The 13,809-nt window shown below is 40.7% G+C and overlaps 2 protein-coding genes across 3 annotated transcripts; one reads left to right on the top strand and one right to left on the bottom strand.

The window, feature by feature from the left end:
• Positions 1–792: 792 nt before the first annotated feature.
• mrpl27 (mitochondrial ribosomal protein L27) lies at positions 793–3,819 on the bottom strand. The gene is made up of 4 exons (XM_037756118.1): positions 3,301–3,819; positions 2,296–2,427; positions 1,429–1,496; positions 793–1,343 (listed from the first exon to the last, which is right to left on the bottom strand). Exons 1-4 carry the CDS (start codon positions 3,338–3,340, stop codon positions 1,137–1,139), a joined length of 447 nt encoding a protein of 148 aa, XP_037612046.1. The 5' UTR covers positions 3,341–3,819; the 3' UTR covers positions 793–1,136.
• Positions 3,820–4,073: 254 nt separating this feature from the next.
• eme1 (essential meiotic structure-specific endonuclease 1) lies at positions 4,074–13,514 on the top strand. Of its 2 annotated transcripts, none has more exons than XM_037753901.1 (9): positions 4,074–4,217; positions 5,666–6,325; positions 7,291–7,418; positions 7,597–7,686; positions 9,676–9,797; positions 10,857–10,995; positions 11,735–11,850; positions 11,972–12,161; positions 12,958–13,514. In XM_037753901.1, the coding sequence occupies exons 1-9, from the start codon at positions 4,196–4,198 to the stop codon at positions 13,132–13,134; spliced, it is 1,644 nt and encodes a 547-aa protein (XP_037609829.1). In that variant the 5' UTR covers positions 4,074–4,195; the 3' UTR covers positions 13,135–13,514. The 2 variants fall into 2 exon arrangements, with proteins under 2 accessions (XP_037609829.1, XP_037609830.1); XM_037753902.1 differs by lacking the exon at positions 4,074–4,217 and adding an exon at positions 4,371–4,591.
• Positions 13,515–13,809: the final 295 nt, after the last annotated feature.

Below are 13,809 nucleotides of genomic sequence, written 5' to 3' on the forward strand. Positions count from 1 at the left end.
CTGCACTGAGGCAGGAAAAGCTAACACTAGAATCAGATCTAAATCATGTTCATGGAGAGACCTTCGTCTGGTCAGCTAACATTACTGCCAAGCAGCTGAAATATAGAGTGATATTGTGGTTTTAGCTGACGTGTCGCCTCACTGTTTTGAGCGATGCTCGTTCATGTCTATTTAGAGCGAGCAAGCGCAAGCTCGACGCTGACTTTCGTTGATTTCACGGCCACAGGTGTCGCTGTTAACAAGCAATTCTGAAAGTTACAAATAGTCCCTTTAACAGAAAAACACTTAGCCTAACGGGATTCAATCAAATATGTAGAGATTTCTAGATTAGCAATATCCGGCCACTGTGTTGGACGGGGGAAGACTGAAGGGACATGGTGGCGATCAACCTTCATTAGGTATCGCGAACGCTCAATAATTATTAGACATTTGTATAAAACAAACGTTTGTTTAACAAGAGATGAATGCATACAAATTTGTCCAAATTACAATCCAAACATTGCATTGAAGTCTATGGGATCTTCGGTTTTCTATCCCCCCAAAAAGAGGGAGCGACCTTGACTTTTTGCGAAGTACTCGTATGTGCCGGTCTGATGTATAGGACTATTTGCGTTTTCACGTTGGCCACTGTAGTTCTCCTACACGCTTGGCACACAGGAGAAGTTTCAGTTGGTTGAAAATCTGCAACCTCACCACTAGATATTGCCAGATCCTACACACTAGATTTAAGCGAATACTAATATAATCCATGTTAATACTCTGGCCTTGACACAAAACCCAAGTCATTAAATGTAAAGACTTTAACATATAAAACTTTAATACAGTACATGTTCAGTATTACGGCAATGGCACCTCAGCTCATTAAGGTGGTAAGTTATGTTTTCTGTAAATACACAGAGGGGATTTTTCTGTGTAGTTTAACCTGTGTCTAATAGGCGCAGTAGAGTGTGTCACATAATTATGGAACGTGGAGACAGAAAGCCAAAGAGGAGGCCGAGAGTCTTCACATTCCCACCGACGTTCTGCTGTTCACTTAGATCACCGGAAAGTGTTGTTTGAAACAAATCCGTCTCGATCCCGGGCCACCGCAAGAATACCTGGGAAACAATGCCGTCCCAAGTCCAGTCCGGTCCGTTTTAGACCATGTCCACCAGCTTAAACTTGCCCTCCTGTTTGATTGGCAGGACGCTGATGAAGGTTTTGTAGAGCACGGCTCCTTTTGGCAGTTTGGTGATGACCCGGGTGGCCTCGAGGCTGCGTGGCGCCGGGACGTAGACCTCCTTGGTGAACGTGATGTAGCCGTCCTCCAGAGCGAAGAGCGTCTTGTTGGTTCCCATCCCCACCTACGGGACAGTGGAGGAGATGCGCAATGACAACGTGTACATTTCCATCAGATCAGCATTCTTTGATAGAGAAAGTGGAACTTACATGTGCTCCTGGGTGATACCTCATCAGCCTCTGGGTTGCAAGGATGTTACCCGCATGGACAAAATTACCTTGTGACCAAATGAAAAGAGAGGTTAGATCACCTATGGTATCACTTCACTTATTGTGTATTTCTCACGTGTTTTTTCATGACAAAACGTAGTTCGGAGAACTCATCAGGGATTCCTCCTGATGAAAGATCTTGTAGTGTGTGACCTCCTGTCGCTGGTCAGTCATGTAGTGTGAAAACCACAACGACTAAAAGACTCCCAATTACAAGACAGCAAATTGTGTAGTGTGAACGGTACAGCAATCTGACCACTTTGAAAGTCGGATAGTGTGAACAAAACAGCTTACCATAGTGTTAGGTCGGCCCAGCTGTTCTTTAGTTGTATTAGTATTAGATTAGCTGGAATCATCACTGCCAAGATGGCGACGGCCGGAGACGCCCACTTTGAGCTTAATTTTTGCTCTTCAGAAACTTATGGGTGACATCATAGAAACTATGTCCATACTTTATACAGCCTATAGGCTAGGTAAGCTTAATAAACTGGCAAAGTAATGTACATTAATTGTTGGTTTGGGATTTTCATTGGAGTTATTCACAATAAGAAATATATAGAACATTTCCAGGCTTCTCCTTTAATAGTGTGTGTCTAATTTGACCTCATGCTGTGCATCAGCTCCTCTCTACACTGTGTTAGCTTCCTTTTTTGACACCAAGGGAGGTACTGAGATATCAACAACTACTGGAGTTTGAAAAATCTACTATTCATCTGAGCAATACCAGGCTGTCACTTTGAGATTAACCTGAGACTGAATGGTTACAGCACTGATGGTTAAGCGGTTTAAGATAGTATATTCTCTTACCATCCTGTTTCTTGAAGCCATATCTCCGACCAGGGCTCTTTCCTCCGACGTTCTTACTGCTGCCACCAGCCTTCTTAGATGCAAACCTCACAGAGTCCAGTAGAGGGGAGGTCTGGCCAGGTACCAACAGACCTGTAAACCAGCAGCACAAAGGAATTCATGGGAAGTCACACACAGCCACCAGTTTCCATATATCCCATAAAGACATTTAGATAAAGTACCAACTTAAGTTAGTGTCACATCTACAAATATCTAAAGTCGTCCGCTGATAAGCATAATAATATTACAAAAAAAGATAATTTGGGAAGCACAAAATGAATGTTTGTTGTGTTTACACTGGTATCTATGCATGCATCCAAATGGAGGAAAATGAAACCCCTATTTTGCGTTTTCAAAAGAGACCTTGTGGACAATCATCTCAGTGCTTTAAGACTAATGAAAGGACAACATGCAAAGTGTCTCCTCAGAGCTGATGAAGAACTGAACATATATGATGATGACCCCTAGACCTACTATGGAAGAGTGCAGTCTTATTATTATTTATTCATGCATTTGTTTTTTGTTCCTTTAATTATTTTCTACCCCCTTTTAATTTTACTATATTATTTTTTTATAATTTAAGTTGTCTTCCCTATCCAATTGTTCCTTGTATGTTAGAAGTATTGAGTTTAGATTACAATGCCTTAATGATTGTAAATTAATTTTCTTTACTAAAAAAAAAAAAAACACAAAAAAAAAACACTGGCATATAAAGATAATTTGGGAAGCACAAAATGAATATGTGTTGTGTTTACACTGGTATCTGGTGTCTATGACATTAGGTGCTAGTTTACACATTGAAAAGCTAGCTCACTTATTTAGCATGTACCACATTTAAAACGTTTTAAAATGTTTACAGAAAGCACCGAGCTGCTGAGGATACATAAACATATTTCCCATGTTCGCACGAGTAATTTCACAATGTGCGAAGAACGTACAAAACATAAATTTAAAGATCTTTGATACCTGCTCTGGTCCTGAGCATCAAGGACGCCAGCGCTGCCATCTTCAGTGATGTCACACTCACGTCGTTTGCGTATTTGCGTCACATCCGGATACTTTTGCTGCATTCATGTTCCCCCAAGAAAGATGCGCTAGTCCGTGTCCAATTCTTATTATTACATCCATGACAGCATAGAGCACACCGAAAACACTGTTTACACCATTAGATCCCAAGTTGTAGCTAAATGCCATCAAAAGTAACGCTCACGTCAGCTTAATTAAGAAAATACTACAAATCTTAAAGGCCTGCAGTGTTTGTAGCATTATAAATTATATATTCACCTAAAAAACTACTCTGAGATTGTGACTTACAAAATGCCATGTTGCAGTACACAAATACACTTGATAGCTGTTAATGGCTAACATTACTTTTAGGTTTTTATAAAACAAATACAGTATGTTACTTAAAAGACTGGCTGTATGAAACGAAAGTTTACGGTGGTTCCATACCACACTTGAATGCAACATTAGTGATGTATCGGTCACGAACGAGTCGGCTTTAAGAGCTGGCTCTTTTAAGTGAACGATAAGAGCCGGCTCCCGTCTGAGAGCCGTTTTTTTATTTCTTATTTTTCTTTATTGAATTCAAGGCAGAATGATAGGATGATCTTCTCCGCGCCACCGGCACTCCATGAACTGACTGTGACTGAATGTTGTGTTAATGATGTCTGTGCGACCAATCAGGTGATGACAGACAAGGATCATACCATCAAGCAGGGAGGGGCGAGGGGGTGCACGGCGCGCTGACGGTCTACAGGTACAGAGCAGGAGGAAGAGGAGGAGAGAAAGAGAGAGGAGTGCGGTGCACGAATAGCAGACAAGATGAGTGACAGTCGGAAACGAAGCAGCATGTAAAGTTATGATATCCTGGAAATTAAAAGGTTTAGTATAATTATATTGAATAATTTGGGTGATATATGTGCACACATACTAATCGTAGGTCAAAACAGCGCTAAATCTGGCTGAATTATAAAAGGCAGAAGTGGTAAAATGAAGAGCTGTTTGGGAGCCGAAAGAGCCGGCTCTTCTTGGTGAGCTGAGCCAAATGATCTGGATCACTAAAAAGAGCCTGAATTCCCATCACTATGCAACATTGCCTTGCAACCCGGGAAATCAAATTTCAGAGCTCTCATGCAAAAAGAAAAGACTCAACTTAATAAACATGCCAGAGCTAGTTAGTTTAAAAGTAGCAAGTCCTTACCTTAGTGTCCCACTTCTTAATGAACCCACGTCTGCATGCAAGACGGCGCAGAAAGTGAGTATGCAAAGCATCCAGCTAAACCTGGCGTCTGCTACGTCTCTCTGTAGCTACTTTAACGCTAGATACAAGCTATAAAAAACACAATATTACTGAAATAAGTTCTGCTTTGGTGAGTTATCTGTACGCCGAATTTAGTAGAATACTTATACTTATTGTGTATTTTAGGTTTTGAGCTGGCAGATAATATATCACTTTAAGAAAACCAAATTTAATAGATTTCTGAATGAAGTTTGGTGGGGGTGTCTGTTGAAGCTGAAGGAGGCATATTGGAACAAATATGATTAAAAAAAAAAGAGTTATTTTTATAACTATATCCTGACAGTAGGTCTCGGTAATCTGAAAAAAAAATCATGTGCCTCTGTGTCCTCCGGTGCTCCTAATGGCATCTGCAAGATTTCACAGACCGGAGGAAAACAACCAATCAGAGCCGAGCTGGAGCCTTGCCGTCTCTGAGCAGCTGTCAATCACTTGCAATCTACGATCAAACGGTCAAACTAGGCAGCGCTGATCAAATATGAATCAATATTCTGTTAATGTAATGCATATTTCTCTCCTCAAATGTTTTCAGAAACATCTTGTAGTGTACTGTTTAGCTGTAAAATGAGAAAGTTTATGACCCGGCAGCCACGTTGAAATCAGTTGAGGAAATACCAAGCACCGCCCACCAGCCAAAGTAAACTTTCTCCTTTTACAGCTAAACAGTACACTACAAGATGTTTCTGAAAACATTTGAGGTGAGAAATAGGCATTACAGTAACAGAATATTGATTCATATTTGATCAACGCCACCTAGTTTGATTGGAGTTTGCGAGTGATTGACAGCTGCCTACCGTCACGGGAGATTTTTTAAAGCCTGAAAACAGAACCATGAGGAGGTGCAGAAGTCTAGTTTTCTCTCAGAACATTTGAATTACAATATGCTGAAAGGTTATTATGGGATTTTTGCCCAATGATGCCAAAAATATTCTGCCTACTGCAGCTTTAACAGAAGGAAAACGCACTTCTGGGGCCCAGAATAGCCCGGTCCTTGATGATCCTATAACAACTCGTCTCATATCTCATACACAGTAACTTTTGCTTGGACGTTAACGAACATGGGCAGCTACAGTGACTCCACCAGTGACCTCGACGAAGAGTTGCCTGTGTTTGACTTCCTCAGCCAAGTCTCCAAGAGCCGCACAGAGAAACCAAACTCTGATGCCGTGTTCTCCACAGCGAAGGTCAATTCGGGCGCATGTGCGGAAGCGCCTGATGTAATGATGATCAGCAGCGAATCTGATGACGATGCACCTTATGTCCCTCTGGCACTGAGACTCAAACAGAGACAAGACAATGTGATTAGCGCCTCCTCCGTTGTCACTAATGGGAAAGATGCTGAGTACCCTTCGCCGTCCAATCTGGCCGGCGCGCAGCTCTCCTGCCAGAATGGGTTTTTGGAGTCAGAGCTCAGCTCCCGGCAGGTGAGAACAGTGAGCCTAGATGGCCCAGATGAGGTGACGGCCTCTTCTGCCAAGACAAAACCTGCCAAGCGGACGGCGGATGAGATCCAGAGCTCCAGGGAGGACGCTCTGAAGAGGAGGCAGGCCAGAGAGGGACAGCAGAAGGACAAGGAGGTGCTCAGGCAGGAGCAAGAGAGACAGAAAGCAGAGAGGAAAGCTCTGGCAGAGGCTTCCAAGGCCTTGAGGCCGGAGGAATGTATCAAGCACATGGTGGTGGCTGTGGATCCAGGTATAGAGAGAAATAACACTCAAACAATACTACAACATCATTCTGAAGCCAGTCGTTCCCTTTGGGTGTCTGTAGATTGTATCCGTCAAAGGCAAAACAAACCGCAGTCGGACGCAGCGAGCCGAAACGGCGGAGGGTCGGCGTGGATACGACCTGCACCCTCAGATGAGCATGGATGTATAAAGAGAACAGAGCTGACGGGAGAGCTAGAGACCACCTTGGAGAAGTTAGAGGAAGTATACACGTCTGACAATATCTGGTTTTCAAAATAAGGTGTTAACAAAGGGAACTGTATATATAAAATACATATATGGAAAAAAGATTGATTGGATTATATTCACCAGAAGTATAAAACATACATTTTTTCTTATAAATTAAAAATAAAATGCCACTAATTTGTGGTACTGGATATGTAGTGTTTACCACTTTGGATTTAACATGTGAGGGTGCAGGTCGTATCCACGTGGACCCTCTGCCATTTTCTGCTTTGTCGCTTTGGCTCCCTACGGCTGGCTGCGGTTTGTTTTGGTTGAAGGATAAGGAACGGATATGACGTCATGTTACTCTGACTACAACAATTAAAGCGGTAACTTCCTTCTACCTCCGTAGAAAAAAATCGTAATACATAGGTGAATCGATTTTTTTTTTGCCACCCCTAATTTTTTACTGTATCAATTTAGATATTTTCCAAAGTAAAAGTCCCTAGAAGTGTATGATTCAACTTTTCCCCATGGTCTAATATTAAAAAAGTTAACAAATTCGCAATAAATCGTAATATTGAATCGCAATACATATCGAATCGGCACCAAAGTATCGTGATAGTATCGAATCAGGAGATAAGTATCGTCGCAGCCCTATATTTTATGCTACAAATAAAGCCCCACGTGCTTACTTGTCTTGTGCTTTACAGGCATTATTTACGCTGCGTCTTAGGGTTTGTTGTGGACGTGATTTTGTGTCTGCAGCTCTCTTACAGCTGGAGGGAGGCGGGACTCTGCTGGTGGCGGTGCAGGCTCTGGGTTGTAGCTGCGCCGTCGAGAAACAACCCCTCCCACGCAGTGTCAGCTGGATGAGGAGGGCTCCCTGTGCACAGGTGATAACACAAACACACACACACACATCATTATTTTCCCACTGCTGTGTTCTATTCAAGGTGGAGCATGAATATGTACTTGTGTGACAAATGAGACCGTGGTTGAGAATGAGAAGCAGTTACCGTATATTGTGTAATGAAGTGATGGAGTGCTGGTCTGTCCGCTGCGTGTCTCCAGCCAGACGATGGAGTGTGTGTACCAGAGGCCCACGTTGTGATGCAGATGACAGTTGACGACTTCATCACTCTGATCCACGGCTACATTCAGGTTAGTGGAGGCAGCGGCCGCTTGTCACAGTTTATCTGCTGTTTATCTAATAACAACCAGCAACAGCAGGATAGAACCATGAGGTAAGAGCAGCACAAAGAGGGAGGAACATTAAATGTAACACGACAGAAAATTACATCGGAATATAGTCACAGAGTAATAAGTAGAAGTTATTAATTAACTACAATAATTGTGAGTGTATGAATAAACATAGCTAAGCAGAAGGTATTTGTTTCCTCATAAAGTAAGAAACAGCTTCAGCATCATCACGCATTAGCTATATTAAATAGCTATAAACAAATGGCCATAATATACATCATATATCATCTTTAAACAACAACATATTACATATCCACATTAATTACAGTTACTGAGTGTGTTTCGCTCAGAAGGCCAGTGAAAAATGTTAACCTAGTTTAGAGCCTGTATTGCAGTCAGAATAAAGCTTGTGTGTGTGTATATACTGTATATATAAAAATAGTCTTGGTGGGCAGTGATGTATAGTGTCTCTCACATGGCAGTACTGGGTGCTCTTTACAGTACGTAAAAAAGACAAATAATTGACAACATGCACAAAATATTCAGTTTTTTTGCCCTTGTTCCGAAAAAGACAATATTCCTACCAAGCTGTTTTACATGGCTGATGAAACTGAACATTCCTCTCATATTCCCATTTACATGCAGCCTCCGATTAAAGGTTCTAAATGCAAGATTGGGAGCAATTTTTGTTGCCTCCGCACTGCTCCAAATATGTGACAGCTGAGCCGGCAGCTTGCAGCTAACAGTGAAAACAATGGCTGATAGAGCTAACGGTGTTAACCCGGGGGGTGAGCTACGCTTCTGCAATGGCGCCATTGGTCGGCAGTGCAGAGCGGGGGCCGTGAGCTAGCCGGTGGGGCACGCTCACATGCACTAAAAGCATATGCAGTCCAACTGCAGTCGTGTTGTACTCCCGTGGTGTACCCTTGTTGTCACCGTTCTGTTGCAAAAGTGTGTTCTTCAAGCTATTCTTTTCACGGCTACGCACAAGAACAGACTGGTTTGTGTACAACGCACAGAGCTGGCTGTGTGTCGCAAACTCCGGTAAAAAAAACCCCAATTTAAACATATATATTCCGAATGCACGGAATTAGTGTCCACAATTACTCCGAATATGACAATATTGTGAATCTGATACGGGTCATGTAAAGAGAATATTCTGTTTGGATATTATGAATCAGGTCTTATTCTGAATGGAGCATTTTCCGATGAAGACATGTGGGATATTCCGATATTATTCAGGTTTTATGGTTGTTCTTTGGACATGTGCTTCTGAATTTGGGTTTTTACGGCAGTTTGCGACACACGGCCTCTTGCCTGTTTACGGCCAGCTCTGTGCTTTGAACACAAACCAACTAGCTGACAGTTCGCAGAGATACACGCCCCAAAAGGAAATAAGGAGAAACACCACCTACTTTTAAACATTATGATTATCAACAGGGTTTTGGATATGTGCAAATATCCCAACACTGACCTTTTCAAGAAGGTGGTTGAAGGAATGAAAGAGGGAGGGAGTATGCACGGCTGCATGTCAACGGGAATATTAGTGGAATGTTCATTTTCATCAGCCATGTTAACAGCTTAGTAGGAATATTGTCTTTTTCGGAATAAGGGCAAAAACCATAATATTTTGTGCATGCAAACGTAGTCAGTGACAACTAATCCAATGAAAAGTACAAAAGCGGCAATACTTCCCTACCCTGTTTGTGACACTCAGACCCTAGCCCATTGGTTCCTACTTAAGATGTAGATCTTTAAAAACACCTTACAAATTTATAGTTTTATAAAAAAAAAAGGCTGTGGACTGTAGTTTTTAACAAACGTTACTCAAACAGGAGGAAACTGTGCATTTGTTTGGGACTATTTTCAGTTGCGGATTAATCCGCGTTCGGTGTCATATTGGTTACTTACAGCAGCAGGACGGTGTGTATGTGGGTGTATCTAATGCAGGAAGAGAACCATGGCAGGTCTGGCTGCGGTCCCACTCTAACGTCCTGGGTGCAGGAGCAGCAGAGGCGTCACCCCGCTAAGATCCTCAGCCTGGCGGTCATCAACCTGGAGAAATACTTCAAGTAGGGAAGGACGCCATCAGTTTCAATGACTTTTTTTAGTCTATAAAATGTCTGAAAATTACGGAAGCCCTGAAAGGCAAGCGAGAATTTTTTTTAATTTATTATTATTTAGTTAGTTACATAACCTGCTAAGAGATAATATAGACCATTTTCAAACTTATAAATTCCAAATGTGTCCGAGTTTATTTCCTGTTGCAGTGTATGTGAATGACATAAACTGACAGGAAGTAAACATAGACCCAAGCTGTAGCCTAGCAATGCAATACCGTTGAAACGGTCTATACGTACCCTGTGTTACTTGAGTGCATGGAGAAATTAAAACTCACCTGGAAGAAAACCTGAATGCTTAAAAACAGTAGCTTAGAAAAGTCAGATAAAAAAAAAAATGTTTCACTTATTTTCTGAGTTTTTTTCCCACCTGTTTCAAAGAAAAAAAGAAAAATCAACATGAAAAAATGTTTTTCACCTGTTTTCACACCGAGGCAAAAAAGTAACTTGGAAAAATCAGCCCAAAAATAACTTCCAAAAAAAAAAAAAATGATCCTGGCAAAACCTTTTTCTCACCTGTTCTTAATTCATAAACACAGGAGAGAAAATAATTTAGATCAGACTTAGAAAATGGATTACCATAAACAAAAAAAAAAAATCTCACTTGCCTTTCAGGGCTTCCGTAGAAAATAATGAAACATGCCCATCATAACTTCCCAGAGCTGGAGGTGACATCTTACAATGATATCACTCAGCTGCTGCAGTTCAGCTGCTCAGTCTGACAGCAGAAGACTGATTGATTGGATGGAGAGGGCAGAGGAGACAGTGTGAATGTGTACAACAGTGTAGCGGTATAGCACTCAATAAAATATTAAAAAACAACAAGGAATGTCACTCAGATACCTTGTAAGCTAACCTAAACACATCTGCTGATGCTGCGTGACAGCTATCACTGTCAGCAGAGTCTCTCCGCTGGAAGAGAAATATGTGTGAAGAGGTGGAAATGGGTCAAAAGGGAGTGGCACCGGACAAAGAAGCCCTGACTAGAAACACTTAACTTTTTGTCCTCAGATCCCAGAAGTCACAAAGCCAGAAGCGGTTTCGAGAGGCTGTCGCTGGGGAGGAGCGAGGGGGAGGGAAAGTGAAGAAGAGGAGGAAGAATGGTGGAGAGGAGGTGCGACCTGAGGTGTCACGGATTGAAGTAGAGGAGGTAGGTTGGTAAATTATTAACTATGAAACTCATCCCATTAATTGATCAATCTCTAATGATGGATTTTTAAAACTGGATTTTAGGGCATTATTAATAATTAATAATAATTAATAATAATAACAATAATAGCTACAATAACAATAATTACGTTTTTAAATATTTTATTTTTTATTATAATTTATTTTTATGGATTGTCTGCATGGTTTGAGGGCTTTATAAGGCATAACAAAATCCCTTCAAATTTCCCCAAAAATGAAAGCTAACTTTTAATTTATAAGGGGCCTAATAAACAAAAATCTTAATATAATCCATTAATTTATTCATTAATCTATCCCCATATTTGAGGTGAACCCTTTAATTTGCATCTTAATTGAAGGTGGTATAAGTTAAGGGGTACTGTTTGCATGTTTTAAGGAAACTTTAACCCTTAAAAACCCTGCAGAAAAACCTTTAAACCTGTTAAATATCTAAATACTGAAGAACACCTTAAATGTACCATTAATTAACCTGAAAATCCCAACACTTGATAATTGGTGTCATGTACCCCTTAAAATCTACTTAATTTGTTAAATAAGGACTTTTGAAAATAAGTTTTTTTTAAGTGTTTGCCTTCTCAAATCTACTGTCTACCATATCTTGATTTAGATTAAAGGGGATTTTTTTCAGGGGTAAATATTAATTTATGGGATTATTGTATCATAATGTTTACATTTTTCTGCTTCTTCAAATATCCCATCAGGCAGTGGTGCATCTCCAGCTTCACACCGGCGTCTCTGTCCGCATTTTACCAACCTGGAAAGACTTCTCAGATCACATCGCCATGACAACCAAAGCGGTTGCAGAAGCCCCTTTCAAGTGAGCGATCTCAGTTCTTCCTCTTAACGACTCGGTCGAGCTCTTGTTTTTTTTTTCTTCTTCTTCTTCTCTCTCTCTCAGATCAAACAATCATTTCCCATGTTCCTCTGTGTGTTTCCAGGCGAGAGAGGGAGAAGACGGGCTTCTCGTTCTACCTGGAGAGCGAGTGGGCGGGGGGGCAGCGGGTGGATAAAGCTGGGAAGGGACTGCTGCAGGTGTGGAAGAGACAGATCCAACAGTTCAACAGAGTCAGTCCAGACATGGCCTCAGCCATCCTGGCAGCTTATCCCTCCCCACAGCTGCTCAGGAAGGTACACTCACTGCTGGCTACATTAACTACACTACTCTACTCATAGCAGCCAAATTTACTGTCTTTCCATTTTTACCACAGCATACATTATGAGTAGTTCTGTCAAATTTAACATGATAATAACACGTTGGCGCAAATTTGTTTGAAGCTAGAGTGAAGATACTGGCATCATATGAAACTATAAAACTTAAGGAATCCATTGGTACCAACCATGTCATACTAGCTTGTCGCGAAGGAGGTTAAATAACGCTCCAAAGTTACGCTAAATGTTGGTGAGGAAAAACTGCCATGGCCATTTTCAAAGGGGTCCCTTGACCTCTGACCTCAAGATATGTGATTGAAAATGGGTTCTATGGGTATGCAAATATATACATACATTTGCATAAAGCACTCCCATGTTGATAAGAGTATTAAATACATGACAAATCTCCCTTTAAGGTACATTTTGAACAGATAAAAAAATGTGAGATTCATTTGCGATTAACAATGGACAATCATGCGATAAAATATTTTAATCAATTGACAGCCCACATTATATATTCTTAATTACTGCTTTCCCCTGTGTAAAAAGCATCACAACTGCATTTTAAAAAGCAGCTTCTATGCAAGTGCTGCCTTTCACTTACTACAAATGAATCTAATAGACAACACTAAGGGAATGACTCTTTTATGGAGGTTTAAATATCAAGGCAACACATCTAGGTCGAAACATTTACAGTCACAAAAAAACGGTATTAGAATATTGTAACTTTTTTTTCCTTTTTGTTAATATGACATATTTACCCATCTTCCTGCAGGCTTACAATCGGTGCAAGACCGACCGCGAGAGGATCTCCCTGCTGTCTGACCTTCTGATCCGCAGAGGAGAGGGCGTCACCTCCACGACTCGGCGCGTCGGGCCGGAACTTTCCAAACGCCTCTTCCTCATGATGAACTCCTGCGATCCTCAGCAGACTCTGGACTCCACCGTCTGACCTTTGAAATTAGATTTTTCTCATCTTGTGTGACTGTGGCAGTTTCTGTTTACAACATTTGATTTTATACTATGTAGTTAGAATTCTGTTTTTATTACATTACATTTTTGTTATGTATATATTTTAGCCTTATAAAAAATTACATTTTTGAAGATCGTTATCATTAAGTAATTGTTTATAAGATATGTAATTATGCAATGATTTAAGGGAAATTCTTCGTATTTTTCAAGGTGGGTGTTATTCTCAAATTGCGTTCATTCTGACTAGGGGTGGGGGGAAAAAATCGATTGACCAGTGCATTGTGATTTTTTTTTTTTTTTATGATTTTAAAATCGATCACGTTACATGTCCCTTATAAATTAAAAAGAAAATACCACTAATTTGTGAGACAAATGTCTTTATTCTTAGATTTTTGGGTTGCTTGAAAAAAATACATAAATAATTCCTGACAAAGACTGATATATTTGACTTAACGACATCTGCCGAAGGTCAAGCATTTTTACTGCATTAATTTAGAGATTTTCCAAAGTTAAGTCCCTAGAAGTGTATGATTTAACTTTTTCCCCATTATGTTACATTAAAAAAGACAACAAACAACAACAAAAAAATAGCAATAAATCATAATGTCTAATCGCGATACGTATCGAATAGGCACCCAAGTATCGCGATAGAATC

Source organism: Sebastes umbrosus, chromosome 20 (assembly GCF_015220745.1).
Source record: "Sebastes umbrosus isolate fSebUmb1 chromosome 20, fSebUmb1.pri, whole genome shotgun sequence".
Taxonomy (NCBI): domain Eukaryota; kingdom Metazoa; phylum Chordata; class Actinopteri; order Perciformes; family Sebastidae; genus Sebastes; species Sebastes umbrosus.

Coding starts and splice junctions, on each gene's coding strand:
- mrpl27 (XM_037756118.1), bottom strand. CDS start 3,340: ATGGCAGCGCTGGCGTCCTTGATGCTCAGGACCAGAGCAG. Junction 1,497..2,295: donor TGGCTTCAAGAAACAGGATG/GTAAGAGAATAT, acceptor TTTGGTCACAAG/GTAATTTTGTCCATGCGGGT. Junction 1,344..1,428: donor GGTATCACCCAGGAGCACAT/GTAAGTTCCACT, acceptor ACTGTCCCGTAG/GTGGGGATGGGAACCAACAA.
- eme1 (XM_037753901.1), top strand. CDS start 4,196: ATGATATCCTGGAAATTAAAAG. Junction 4,218..5,665: donor GATATCCTGGAAATTAAAAG/GTTTAGTATAAT, acceptor TCTCATACACAG/TAACTTTTGCTTGGACGTTA. Junction 7,419..7,596: donor GGAGGGCTCCCTGTGCACAG/GTGATAACACAA, acceptor GCGTGTCTCCAG/CCAGACGATGGAGTGTGTGT.